Source organism: Hemitrygon akajei, chromosome 6, assembly GCF_048418815.1.
Source record: "Hemitrygon akajei chromosome 6, sHemAka1.3, whole genome shotgun sequence".
In the NCBI taxonomy this organism is placed as follows: Eukaryota; Metazoa; Chordata; class Chondrichthyes; order Myliobatiformes; family Dasyatidae; genus Hemitrygon; species Hemitrygon akajei.
In genome coordinates this window covers 134,240,020-134,254,268 of record NC_133129.1, presented here as the reverse complement: position 1 = coordinate 134,254,268, position 14,249 = coordinate 134,240,020, and the positions used below count along the sequence as shown (strand labels likewise).

Genomic DNA, 14,249 nt, shown 5'->3' with positions numbered 1-14,249 from the left:
CAGGCAACTGCTACATGTTAATGTAACTGAAAAAACCTTCCATCTTTACCAGATGTGTCTTGCATGCAACAGCAGTTCCACAACTATTAACTGCCCTCTGAGATGACCGGGCAAGCCTCTAGATTTATTACAACCACAATATTTCAAAACAAGATAGGAAGAGTATGATGCCAGCTGGACTATGTAGCATCGCCCTAGGCACTAAAGTTGTTCCCAACCAGTCCAATGTGCAGTCTTCTTCATGAAGATTTGGGAGCAAGTGTTTAAGTTGGGACAAACTTTTCAGAGGTAGATGGTCTAACAAGCTGTGATCTGCTTGTTGTTCCTTTCCGTGCCTTGTGGCACATTGGGTGGAAAACTTGCCATTTCTTTGGCATTTGTCTGTTTATTTTTTACGAGGCCGAGTTGCTAGCTCGACACTCAACCCAGCACGGATGGAAAGCGTGCAAGAAGCCATCTGGACTTGAACCCGGGACCACTTGCCTTGAAGTCCGGTGCATTTGTATTTTACCTTTTTTAAGGTTTTGTATAGGGTATAAAAACATTCAACATTGTAGACTTGTTCTGATGCTAGATCTTCATCAGTAGCGATCTTCGTAAACTTATCAATGCTTCATGATCAATAGACTTTTTATCTTTAAAATTTTTTAACCCTTTTAAAAAAAAATACTGTACCTTTACTTAAATTTCTGCAACCAATCAGCTGAATTTTCACAATTACCTTCAATTATCAGTTTGTTGTGATAGATCTTTGCTTATTTCATGATCAGCGTACTGTTAAGCGGCGTATGTTCACTCCGATGCTGATAAATGTATTCTTTCACTATATGATTGAGATCTTCATTTCTCTCTTATGCAGCAGTTTTCTAATTTTCATTAACTTCTGTTGATTACATATGTGCGGTCACTTCTCAGCACTGTCTGTTATGTGCAGAGGCTTGCATATCACCTGCGAATCTTACCGGTGCCTTGAGGAATTTTCCATTTGTGACGTCATGTCAGCACTTGAAAAAATTTTGGTCTTTGGAGCTTTTCAGATTTCGGAATTGTGGATAAAGGTACTCAACCTGTGTTAGTGACGAATGAATGGTCTGATCTCTGTAAAATTTGATTTGTTCACAAGCTCAGAACAAATTAAACTGGATGATTACAGCTTAATTGGTCTTCTCTAAATCATTAACAATTGACAGTACTTTTCATTTTCACTTCTTTGCTAATAACCTTAACAAAGATCAGTTTGGGTTTGGCTTTAAGACTTTATCACCGCTTTGGTCCAAATATGGATTTCAGAGCAAAGTTGAGATAGCAGTAATTGCCCTTGACATCAAAGCAGCATTTGACTGTAGTCAGTAGGTATTATCCTCCTGAAATTCAAGTATCCTTGAAACTCAATCAAGGAGGAAACACTTAAATGGTTGTAGTCATACATTGCACAAAGGAAGATAGCTAGGGTTATTGAAATGCAATCATACCAGCCCCAGAAAATCAGTGCAGGCATTCCTTAGGGCTAATTCCTTCATCAAGTTACTGATGATTGCAGAATATTACATTCCATTAACGACTCCTCGGCAAATATAGCAGCCTAAGCCTGTATGCAGGAAAGACAATCAATGCTGATAACTAGCAAGTGATATTTGCACCATAAAATTCTGGGCAATGACCCATTCCAACAAGAGAATGTAGTTATCTACCCATAACTTTCAGTGGAATTGTCATCACCAAATCATCAACTTTCATCAACCCTACCATCAACTTTCAGAGAGACACAATGACAAGAACATCAAATGTGGCTGCTGGAGGCTGGCTGTTGTGCTGGATGACATCGCAAAGCCTGGAGCATCTACAAGGTAGAAACCAGGAGTGTTATGGAATTTTCTCCAAAGGCTTTGATGAACACAGCTCTAACAGCGTTCAAGAAGCACCAGGCCATCCGGAGCAAAGCAGCCTGCTTGTTTAACATTCCATCCGCTATCCACAACAAAATGAATCTCAGGGTTGGATATACATCCTTTAATAATACATTTACTTTGAATTTTAAACTTTAAGCATTCATTCCCTCCATTCTTTGGATATACCATCTGTGGAGTTCAATGCAATGGCTCGTCAAATCTACGTTGACAAAACCTTTCAATTTGAAACAGTCCTTCCATTGCACAAGATGGAAGACATATGAACTCTTATTTTAATATCAAGGGTGCTGGCATAACAGAACGTAAACACTGGTGGTTACCCTGCAAGCCACATGGCATCCTGACCCAGAGACACATCACTGATCCTTCGTCATCACTGGACTTAACTCCTGGAACTCCCTACCCAATAATCTGGTGGGAATTCCTTCACTAGAAATACTGCAGCCACTCAAGAAGGTAGTTCACCATAGCCTTGTTGGTTTTTGGGGATGGGGCACTAAACATCAACAATGCTTGCAAATTGAAAAATAGTTTCTAAAAAAGTCAAGGTTGAGAACCATAAATTGTAGCTCAAATGGTAGGGGTCGTTTCTTTACAGCAAGTGTGATACTGTGGCCACCCACTTCCCAGCACACTCGAACCGGCTCACAAAGCGGTGCGCACCGGCATTGAGGCCGGTCCCAAAGAGGGCGCCAAGCCTGCTTCACCAGCAAGGGGAAAAGCCCGCGCGCGGGACGGGACTGTGAATACGCGCCCCCTACAGCATTCCCACCCGGGGAGGGCGGGATCAGGAAGGCTTTAAAGCGAGGCCGTGAAGTTTGAATAAACCTCTTTTGTAACTGCAGCTCACAGCCTCCGTGTCGTTATTGCAGCGCTGCATGTAGCACACCGCTACAATACCAGTTTTCCAAAAGGTTGTGGGTCATAAAAAGGAAATATTTGATGTTGGATCAGGTTGAGACCAGTTGTTTCTGCATTTGAATCTATATGCTAATTTTATTTATGAAAGCTCACACGTTGTGCTTCCTGACCAAGTACAAGCTCTTCTACTTTTCCGAAAGGCTGCTCTGTGTGTTATTAAATATTGGAATGTGAGACGTTGTGTCTGCAGGGAATGTGAATGTTTTCCTGTTGGAATGGGTCATTAGTGTAGACAACCATTTTCATCTTATGAAATCATCTACATCCCTATAGAAACGGTGCCTTTTATGTTTGCATCTCAAACTCTGATTTGTTTTACAGTGTGACCAGTTTTGTCAGAAAAACAAAAGAAACAATTGGCACATTTCATCCCAATTCTGACTGCCGATTCAAACCAGAAATGAAAAATGTCGATCCACAGTGTGAGAATCAGCTTACTACAGTAGCTAATTCACCTTACCTTGAGCACAAGTAAGAAAATATCATTTTTTCACAAGCGATTCATCATATCTCCTCTTGTAATTGAATCAAAAAATTGCTGATGTTCGAAATCCAAAACTTAAACAGAAAGCCTTGGAAGTAACCAGCAGGTCAAGCAGCATTTTTTGGGAGAAGAAAAAAAAAGTGTCAGTGTAGGTGTTTCAGATTTAGAACCTGGAAAAAAAACTAGTGTATTCTACTTTGTAATGAAGAGAAAAGAACATGAATGGCAAGAGTTAATTTTTAAGTAATTGTAACTTTGTGAGTTTTAGTTTGCATCTTTTCTGATTTCCTGAAATGTTGACTTTCTCTCCACAAATGTTGCTTAATTTGTTGAGTGTTTCCAATGTATTTTTGCTTCTGTTGATTACACAAAAGGTTGTCTTTTTCCCCCTCTGATCATTTGGTAATTTGGTAGCAAAGGTGTTATTATTACTGGGTCTTGATCTTGTAAGCATGGGATACCAATACTGGCTCCAATCTTACTACATTTCACGATTTTTATCCTTCCCCCTTTCATTTTATTTTTGCTCCTCTGAAGATGCTGATCCCTTGTTGGAGAATATTTCGGGCCATTTCTTCATAGAACTCTGTTTCGTGACCGTAGCACCTATCAGGAACTATGAATGATTTCCTTTATCCCTCTCATGCTGGGCAGAGGAAACTCCATGTCATACATTAATTCTAATCAGCCAATGCAACCCAGACTACATATCAAAGCTGCAGATGTTTGATCTCTGCAGGTATGCACTGTAGCTAGTAGTAACCTTGCTGGCTTCCCAGTCAGGTAGGAGGCCTTGTCATCTACTGTATCAATCAAATCTTCTCTAGTGACACCCTTGATCTCCCGTATCCCAGAGCCCCAGCTCTTAGCAAAAGTATAGAAGACAGAGGTTTATTATTAAAGTATTTGGGGCAAAAGGGATTCAGCTGAATAATAACTGTTGAAGAAAGCTAAAAAAAAAAGGTGATCAGAGCAAAACCAAAGGTACAAAAGTTAACTCTCTCTTAAAGTGGTGCTGTGTTGTTATTATATCAAGACTTGCTGTCCAATTTGCACAGAATGAACATTGATAACATTCCGCAGGAGGAGGACAAACTGAAGGATCTACAACAGGCAACAGCAGAAGCTCAGTGAGTGTGAACAAGGATGTTTTCCTCTCAATATGCCATAATCACTATTAGTATAATGAGTGATGACAAATGGGTTACTTGTCAACTGGGCACTTATTTTCAGTATTACACATTAAAGACAGATTAATGGGTATATAGATCTCATTCCCCATTTCTCTGTAAATCACCTTTGGTGTGGATTTTGCATTGCTAAAATCAGGTGACGAATGGGGAAATTAATGGGACTAGGGTGTGAAAAATAGCCCAGGCTGAATGGCCCACAGATTTATAGTTTTAAAAGAGTTGGCTGCTTTGGTTTCTATGAATTGATTGCTATAAATTGTCTATATAATTGTTCCAGTTGCTTGGAATTTAACCTGGCTATCCAAGAGAAAGGAGAAAAAAGCTGAAAAGAACTTGAAAAGTCACAATGTAATTTGTCACTGTCATTACTATTGTAACAATAGTTTCATGTTTAACAAATCCTATGGCATATTCACAGAGAATATATGGCTCCAGGTGATGTGGTATATTTTAGTTTTCAAAAACATGAGACGTTGTTACTGAAGTTCTGGCAGAACTAATACGAATTGAAGAGTAGGAATAAATGTGTGATTTTAGAATGACAACATGTAATTACTGGAATACTACAGAAATGTATGCTTGGATCTTGGCTACTTAAAATCCACATCAATGGTTTAGTTAGAGGTTAACAATGCAATGCTCAGTATGGAAGTAAACCATGTACAGAACTTAAAATGACATCAAAGAATACCTGATCAGTATGATTTTCAGTATGTTGTAGGCAAATATGAAATTACACATACTGATAGGGTGAATGAAAATCAGACCATTGAAATGGATGATGCTAGTCAATGATGGCATTGGGTTGGACATGAATCACAAAACGCAGCTGAAGCTAAAAGTTAAGAAGGTAAGTGGTATGTTAGTCCTTTTTTTCCATGAGGTTAGAAAACAAAACAAGACAAGGGAATCTAGCTGCAATCATACAAAGGTTTGACATATTACACTGAGACATATATTGTTTTAGTCTCTATTCAAGAATACTTTGAGATGAAATAAAAGATCACTCCTATTAGATGTTTGATTCTTTGTCATTTCCAGTAGTTGTTGTATTTTTTTTATTGTGAAAACAAATACAAAATGTATCCTATCTCTTGTGTTGCTAAGAGATTCACATTTACTTTTGTTAATCTACTTCTAACATACCTGGAAAAGATTTTGCATTCATAGTTTATATTTGTTTTTCTTCTCGGAAAACTATAGGAAAGTGCTTTTTCCTTTTCAATTTCTTGCTCATCTTTGCTAATTTTGAAAATCTTCCCAGCTATCACACTGACTTCTCTCTTGTCAAAAACTTAAGCATTTAAACTAATACTGACTTTCCAGTGGTTCTTATATGTATCATGGAAATGTGTATTAGTTGATGACTATGATCTTCTTATTCTTGTCACCTGCTGTTCTTTCCACCTAATTTCTCAATCTCATAGACAACTTACCTGACATAACTCTGCAGCATGCTGTTTAATATTAGGCCTTTGTTTCAGAATGAAAACCACGTTGCTTTCAAATATAGTGTGAAATTCCGATATAGTGTGAAATTCTGTCACTTTGCGATCACTCTTCTCTAAATGTTATGTTACATATTATACTAAAATCCATCTCACGGCACAACGCTAGATGTAAAATACCAAGGTTACCATCTCAGAAAGGCCTGATCTACTGGAAAATAATCCAGTAGCTCATTTAATCCAAATAAGTTCAGCTATGTGCTTAGCACACTTGCTCATAGGAGAGACCATGGGAAGTAAAGATAGTGTTCTGGTATGGGAACTTCGGCTGCTTTCATTTTGTCTGTTCATAGTACTATATTACAGAGTGGTTGCCATTAGAGGAGCAGTCAGTCATCTTTTGGGTCTGTATCAGTCCTATATAAGAACAATCCATCTATTCATCATGCACCTCACCCCCACCTCCCATTGCACTAAAAATATTTATTTTCAGATAGCTTCCACTGAATGTTACAATTTAATTTTCCTTCATGACCACTCCTGACAATGCAATTTAGAACTCACCCTCTTGCTGTCTAAGAAACATTTTCCTTGTGTTAATTTTGTTTCTTCTGCTAGCCCTCTTCATTCTATAAGCCTTAATTATTAACCTGCCCTACCAAGGGCAACATTTCTCTCTTTGTATTGTCCACATATGTCTTTGTTGTTCAATTGTAATTTTATCTTCCAAATTTTGATTTTGTTTTATCTGTTCTCATCTTACTGAAAATGCCAATTTGTTTATTCTCTTTTCTGAACTCGAACTCAAAGATACTGTGCGAGTGACACATCATATCAGAGTTTCATCTAAGAATCAGTTAAGACCATAAGATATAGGAGCAGAATTAGACCATTCAGCCCATCGAGCCTGCTCCGCCATTCCATCATGGCTGATCCTGGATCCCACTCAACCCCTTTCATCTGCCTCCTCGCCATATCATTTGATGGACTGACTGATCAGGAAACGATCAACCATAAACCACTTAGTTTTTTTAAAATCATAAATTGATTAGCACTAAACTGTTTGAATATAGATTAATCTGAATCTAGTAAAGAATATTGTGTTCCTAATGTTTAAAATATGATTAGATTTATGTATATCTACTTGATTGAGTGATATCTCTACCCATGAGTGAAGCTACTATAGATAACTTCGGACTAGTTTATGATTTTTTAATTTCAGAGTTAAATTACAAGATCCCCTTATTTTGTTTGAGACGACACTTCTGAAGAAAACAGTGCAACGTTGGCTTCCTTATTTGGAAAAAGTATTTCAATTCAAGGTGATAACTCAAACTGTGAATGATACTGCCATCTTGGAAGAGTCAATAGCATACGGCGATCAAGACGATGGGGAGGATGAAGCTCAATCAGTTCATCATCAAGAGAAATATGATGCAGAAGCATTTAGCCATCGAGTGATGGAGACGCCAGAAGAACTTGTCCATCAGGAGAATAAGGAGAGGTTAGAAACATTCAGCCAGACAGAGGCACCAGATCAAGAGGAGGAAGAGAAGGGATCTTCAGTACTCTGTCCTAATGAGGTAGAACAGTCAACTTCTCTTCCTTGCCCTGGAGAGCAAGAAGTGGACTCAACTGAGCATCATGAACAGAAGGATTTATCATCATTTATCCTTCAAGAGCTAGAGGAAGTGTCAGTCCAAAACTATGAAGAAGAAACGGTGGAACAGCAAGCCTCGGAGGACTTGGTGACCGACAAAATGCAGGTTTCAGCTGATTTGTCTGCTGTGCCTTTTGTGACAGTGCCTTTCTGCAGCATACCAGCAGATCTTTTCAAGGACATGATGGAACTGGCTACCTTGTGCTTTGAGCTGAGAATATTTCACACTGTGACTGAGGACATCAACACGGAAACAGAATTACCTGGAGATGAGACTGAAACTCAAGCCTGCCTGTACCTGCGCAATTACTTCTTCCTGCTGGACCTGATGCGAGTGAAGCGCTGCATTACAGTTTGTAACTGGGCCACGCCACTGGTGTGGCAAACTTTCATCCTGGGACTGAAAGGTAATTGCATTTATTTACTTTGTACACACTTTGACCTCCCTATTCTGTAGATGTTTCTCTCTGTCTGCCTCTCATCCGATTTCATCCTTCCCCAGTCATAAACTGAAAGAGAAGAGATTAAATCAATAATTTATTCCAATTTCACATTTAACTTTTCTCATTATTGCTAAAACATAAAGCATTGATCCTTCACCTGCAGACTACTGGACTGGTTCATTCTGAATTTAGTGACAATCTCAGGGCTTGCTGCCTTAAATCTCTACATTAATTTCACTGAAAAGGTATTTTTAGCTGAAGATATCAGGATCAATCTGAACAAGCTTATCTAGCAAGCAGTTGAATTCCACAGACTTATTCAAACTTTGCTGGAAGTATGCTTGTGAGTTGTTCAGTTTTGGAGCTTGGAGTATTAAATTACTGTTAATATTATTATGTAGGCTGGGGAAGTTGCTAAATTAGTTTATTATGTCACATGTACTGAGGTACAGTGAAAAGCTTTGTTTTGCATGCCATTCATACAGACAATTTCACTTTAAGGTAGTGCATGGGAAAACAATAACAGAATGCAGAATAGTGTTACAGTTACAGAGAGTGCAGTGCAGGCAGACAAGGCTTTAATGTGGTAGATAGTGTACTGGCATTGCAACTGTAGTGTTAGCAGAAGGAGGCCTTGAAGTGAGAGCTGGTGAAAGTGATGTGAAACTCCATGGCATTCATAATTAGAGTGATCCGTGATGAGGGCTGAAACTGAAATTGTTCATACTGGGGTTGGTTAAGTATTACTTGTAGGTAGTGCAGGGAACGGGTTTGAACCTGGTGTTGGATGCTGGCATAGGTACCAGCTATAACTGTGAAGTAAAGAAATGTTATATAACTGGAGCTGTGATAAAGTTTTGATTTATTACTATTTCAGAGATAACACAGTCAGACCCAATCACGGGTGCCATTAAGGATGGGGACCTGCGAAAAGTACTGAGGTTACTCAATGATGAAAGGGTATTAAGGAGTTCTTTTCTGCTGGCACATGCAGCAAGGTAAGTCTGTCGACATTTGCATTTAATAATTTTTGGTGCAATTTGAGAACATTTTTCTAGTTTAACTCATCTGATATTGTAGAAGCATTAACTTTGATTGGCCTGCATTAAGGTGTCCCTACATTACAATTCCCAATTGTTCCATTGTTTGTAACCTTTGTTTTTATCAGGCTTCCTATCCTGTTGAATTTTAGACTGTTCAGACCAATGGGATATTAATTAAGAATGTCTTCATTCATTTTGTTTCTCAAGGCATGAATGCAAATCAGTCCTATTCAGAACTGGTTTCCTTACAGGAAGGGAACCTGTTAAAAGGAAAAGATGTAGTATGATTATAACTGGAAAACGAGCTTGTTGTTTGTGCATCTGATGGGATGTTCAGTGATGTAATGGCTGTAATACCTGGCCTTACAGTTTCCTCTTACAGGTTACTCATGGTTGCCCTGTCCCTCAGATTTCGCTGTGGCAATCTTTCCTTGAGGCTGACAAGAGGCGACTAGTTTTAAGATTAGATGAACTTATCTATATAAGGCTTTTCTTGCTGTTTTTGAAATGTCTGACGATAAGGGACATTTAAAATTAATTGAATGAATAGGTTACACTAGCCGCACAACCTACAGCAGATTTAAAGCTGAGGGATTCAAATACAAAATATTTCCTGCCCACCAGCTTAGCACATTTGGACTGCTCCTGGATTTGGTTTGACCTTTTTTGTGAATTCCTTACTTCTGTCCTACATTATAGTAGCATGGAGGTCCAGAACATGTAGTCCTCAGTGAAAGCCAATCTTTAAAATATAATTGATGGTTGCCCTTCCTCATTATTTATGTTTGTTACCTCTGCAGGATGTACGAGAAATTTGGTGAACTTGCACTGAGGTCTCTTGTCCAGTTCCACCCCTGCATTCTTCCATCTGATATAAAGGAGCTGTGTTATAATCAACCATGTCACTTCTTGGCGTACATTGACAGCCTGGTTAAGTCCAAGCCAGAGGACCAAAGGTTGGTGTTTGATCAATGTTAGCCTCAGTATGTACATTGGAAGATTACTAATCTTATATCTGCAACTAAGATCAAAGTGCCCATATTCAGGAACCCTGCTAAGGTCAATCACCAGCTATCCGAGGTCTCTGCTCATTTATTTGTGTGCTCCCAGATCTCCTATTTTAGATATAATAAAAGTCTTTAATTGTTCTATTGATTATTTGCATATGAAGCTCAGCATAACATACAGAGAACATTCATAAAAATAGGGTGTGTAAAATGTCACCGTTAAAGATTGGCAAAGATCATTATCTATGAACCAAATAGATACATCCTTTATATAGCTTGGTCCAAGGAATTGAGATTCCACTTGAGCTGTAGCCACCTTGTTAGTTAAATGGAGAAATATCTACATATGCAATGTAGACAAGTACTTGAATGTATTTCCTGTAGCTTCTGATTTCTTTAGATAATGCTAAATAACTGGAATATTGTGTACAGTCCAGGACACACACATTAGGAAAGATGGGAAGACCTTGGGGAGGGATTAAAATTACTCCTGAGATGACTGACCTAGTTATAGAGTCATTCAGCCCATCGAGTCAATGTTAGCCATCATGCGCCCATTTTCAGTAATCCTATTCAGTTCTATTGTCACCACATTTCTACAGACAAAGGACATTGTATGGAGACCAAAGTCCATGTGTCATTGGGAAGTGAGAGTAAACAAGAACATGCAGGAGAACCAATACAGTCACAGGGAGAGCATAACGCTTCCATACAGAGAGAATCAGAGGTCAGGAAGGCTGTACAGACACCACTGTGCTGACTGGTATGGATAGACTGGAAAAGCTGGAGTTATTCTTTGAGCACTGAAGCTTGAGAGACCTTTTAGAGGATCTTATACAGAGAAACTGCTCCCATTCTCAAAAGGTGAAGAATTAAAGGACATGAACACAACACCTGGTTGTTACTTTTATAAGGGTAGGTGGTCAAGGCATTTTCAGACGTAGCATTCAAATTGGGAATGGATAAGTACTTAAAAGGTGACCGGAATGTCAAACTTGATTGCTACACTTATGGGTTAGAAAATTTTTCAGAGAAATATTGCTAGGCTGGCAATTCATCCATTACAGAAGTCTTGTGAATGGAAGGATCTTTTCAAAGAATTAGAACACCTTTATCTAAAGCTTTTGCATTCTGTTTCTATGGAATATCTGGAGTTCTCTATCCTTATGGTGGATGGATCATTGGGGATATTTTAAGAGGAAGGAAATAATCTTTGAAAGGTCATGGAGTTAAGAACTATGGGAAACTGTAGAGGATAGAAGAGGAGAGGAATCCTGGGACAGATCAGCCCTGTGCATGTTGAAATGCAGAGTAGATTGAGGGACTGTTTTGCCTAGTTCTATTCCTATTTTCTAATTTTTCTGTTTCTGTGAACAGACTGGATCTGTTAGAGACTATTCTTCAGCCAAAATGTAGAAAAATGGATTGGCTACAACTTGCGGTGTCTCATGATGCACCTCAGAGATCTGACACCACAGATGCTGATGAAAATCCCAGGTAAGGAGACATATTTTTCAAGCTCTCTTTGCCTGCTCTAACAGCAAGTGACTTATGGTTCCCTACAGTACAGTATGCGCAAGTTATGAAGAGAGTTAACGAAGTGTGGCATCTACTTAGCATCTGAAAATATCTGACCATATGCAATGTTTTCTGAAATCTGCGGTTGTGTTCAGAAATCTAGATTCAATGGAAGTGTGAAGTGATTTGTTTTTTATTTTGATGGAATAGAAATGCTCCCAGCAACACACACAAAATGCTGGAGGGACTCAGCAGGCCAGGCAGTATCTATGGAAAAAGTACAGTCGACGTTTCAGGCCAAAACCTCTGGCAGGACTGGAATAAAAAAGCTGAGGGGTAGACTTAAAAGGTGGGGGGAGGGGAGAGAGAACCACCAGGTGTTAGGTGAAACCTGGAGGGATGAAGTAAAGAGTTGGAAAGTTGATAGGTGAAACAGACTATGGAAGACTGAAAAAGGGGGCAGGAGCACCAGAGGGAGTCGATGGGAGGGAGGAGATGTGGTGAGAGAGAGAAAAGTGGATGGGAAATTAGAGAAGGGGAAGGGGGGGTTGAGGGCATTACTGGGAGTTTGAGAAATTGATGTTCATGCCATCAGGTTGGAGGCTATCCAAATGGAATATAAAATGTTGTTCCTCATCACGATAGTGGAGGAAGCCATGGATGGGCATATCGGAATAGGAGTGGGAAGTGGAATTAAAATGAGTGGCCACTGGGAGATCCCGCTTGTTCTGGCAGATGGAGCACAGATGCTCAGGAAAGCGGTCTCCCAATCTACGTCGAGTCTCACCGATGTACAGGAGGCCGCACCAGGAGCACCAAACACGGTATATGACCCTTCAGCAGACTCACAGGTGAAGTGTCGCCTCACCTGAAGGACTGTTTAGGGCCCCGAATGGTAGTGAGCGATGAGGTGTAGGGGCAGGTGTAGTACTTGTTCTGCTTCTAAGGATAAGTGCCAGGTGGGTGATCCTCTACCATCACACTGCACTCAGCCGATCTCTTCCTTTACATGCACGTCTGCTCCATCCTCCTGCCACCCTACCAGGGATAGGGTTCCTCTTGTCCTCACCTACCACCCCACCAGCTTCTGCATCCAGCACATAATTCTCCAAAACTTCCACCACCTCTAACGGGATCCCACTGCCAAACACATTCTCTCCCCCCCCCCCCCCCACCACCACTTCCTGCTTTCCACAGGGATCACTCCCTATGCAACTCCCTGTCCATTCGTCCATCCCCACCGATCTCCCTCCTGGTACTTATCCTTGCAGGCGGAACAAGTGCTACACCTGGCCCTACATTTCCTCCCTCACTACCATCTAGGGCCCTAACCAGTCCTTCCAGGTGAGGCAACACTTCCCCTGTGAGTTTATTGGGGTCAGATACTGTGTCCTATGCTCCCAGTGTGGCCTCCTGTGTATCGGTGAGACCCATTGTAGATTGGGAGACTGCTTTGCGAAGCATCTACGCTCCATCCACCAGAACAAGCACGATCTCCCAGTGGCCACCCATTCCAATATGTCCGTCCATGGCCTCCTCCACTGTTGTGATGAGGCCACACGGGTTGATAGCATGGCACCTTGTATTCCATCTGGGTGGTCTCCAAACCTGATGGTGTGAACATCGATTTCTCAAACTTCTGGTAATGCCCTCCAACCCCCCTCTCTCCATTTTCCATCCACTTTTCCCTCTCTCATCTTATCTCCTTGCCCACCCATCACCTCCCTCTGATGTTCCTTTCCTCTTATTCTTTCTTCTATGGCCTTCTGTTTCTTTCACCAATCAACTTCCCAGCTCTTTACTTCATTCCTCCCTCTCTAGGTTTCACCTATCACCTGGTTTCTCTCTCCCCTCCCCCCACCTTTTAAATCTACCCCTCAGCTTTTTTTCTCCAGTCCTGTGGAACGGTTTCGGCCTGAAACGTCAACTGTACTTTTTCCATAGATGCTGCCTGGCCTGCTGAGTTCCTCCAGCATTTTGTGTGTGTGTTGCTCTGATTTCCAGCATCTGCAGATTTTCTCTTGTTTGTGGTATAGATGTTGCTAGCCAGCATTTCCTTACTCCAATCATCTTTGATAAAATGGTGAGCCTTTTACTTGAGCTTCTGCAACCCATGGATTAAAGATGCTCTTTACAGTGAATGCTGATGACAAATTGTTGGTACAGCAAATAGCTTGGTTATTTATGCATCCTATAAAACCCTGCAATATTTTGCATAAACTTTAAATGAATTATAAATGACATAATTACAGTAAGAGGTTACAGAGTTTATGTCTAATAAATAGTAAGTCAAGACTTTGTAGTATATCAGCACAAAGCTGAAGGACTCTTTCTCCTTTTACAATGTAATTATTGCTTCTCAAGATCCTTTACTTATTCCCCAATGGTTTACAGCATTACCAGTCAGACTGAATTTTCTCTGGCATTAGATTCAAATCAAAAAAATTGAAAGAAATTTATGCTCATCCATTGTGGTATGACAAATTAAAGACAGTTGAGAAAGAACTGGTTATCCTCAGTTTGCAAATGAAAATATATCACATTTTCACTTACCGTTACTGAAGGGCAATGTGTAGATGAGAAATAATGAAGAACCAAAGCTCTAACTAATTCAACTTTAAG

The 14,249-nt window shown here is 40.1% G+C and overlaps 1 protein-coding gene across 2 annotated transcripts in view; it reads left to right on the top strand.

The window, feature by feature from the left end:
* Positions 1 to 14,249, top strand: part of hps5 (HPS5 biogenesis of lysosomal organelles complex 2 subunit 2) — a 66,362-nt gene that overhangs the window by 43,884 nt on the left and 8,229 nt on the right. For both annotated transcript variants that reach the window (XM_073049287.1, XM_073049286.1), the window contains exons 14-19: positions 3,153 to 3,302; positions 4,374 to 4,445; positions 7,179 to 8,023; positions 8,937 to 9,057; positions 9,903 to 10,058; positions 11,487 to 11,606. In XM_073049287.1, coding sequence (XP_072905388.1) covers positions 3,153 to 3,302; positions 4,374 to 4,445; positions 7,179 to 8,023; positions 8,937 to 9,057; positions 9,903 to 10,058; positions 11,487 to 11,606 — 1,464 coding nt within the window. The remainder of the gene's footprint in view (positions 1 to 3,152; positions 3,303 to 4,373; positions 4,446 to 7,178; positions 8,024 to 8,936; positions 9,058 to 9,902; positions 10,059 to 11,486; positions 11,607 to 14,249) is intronic.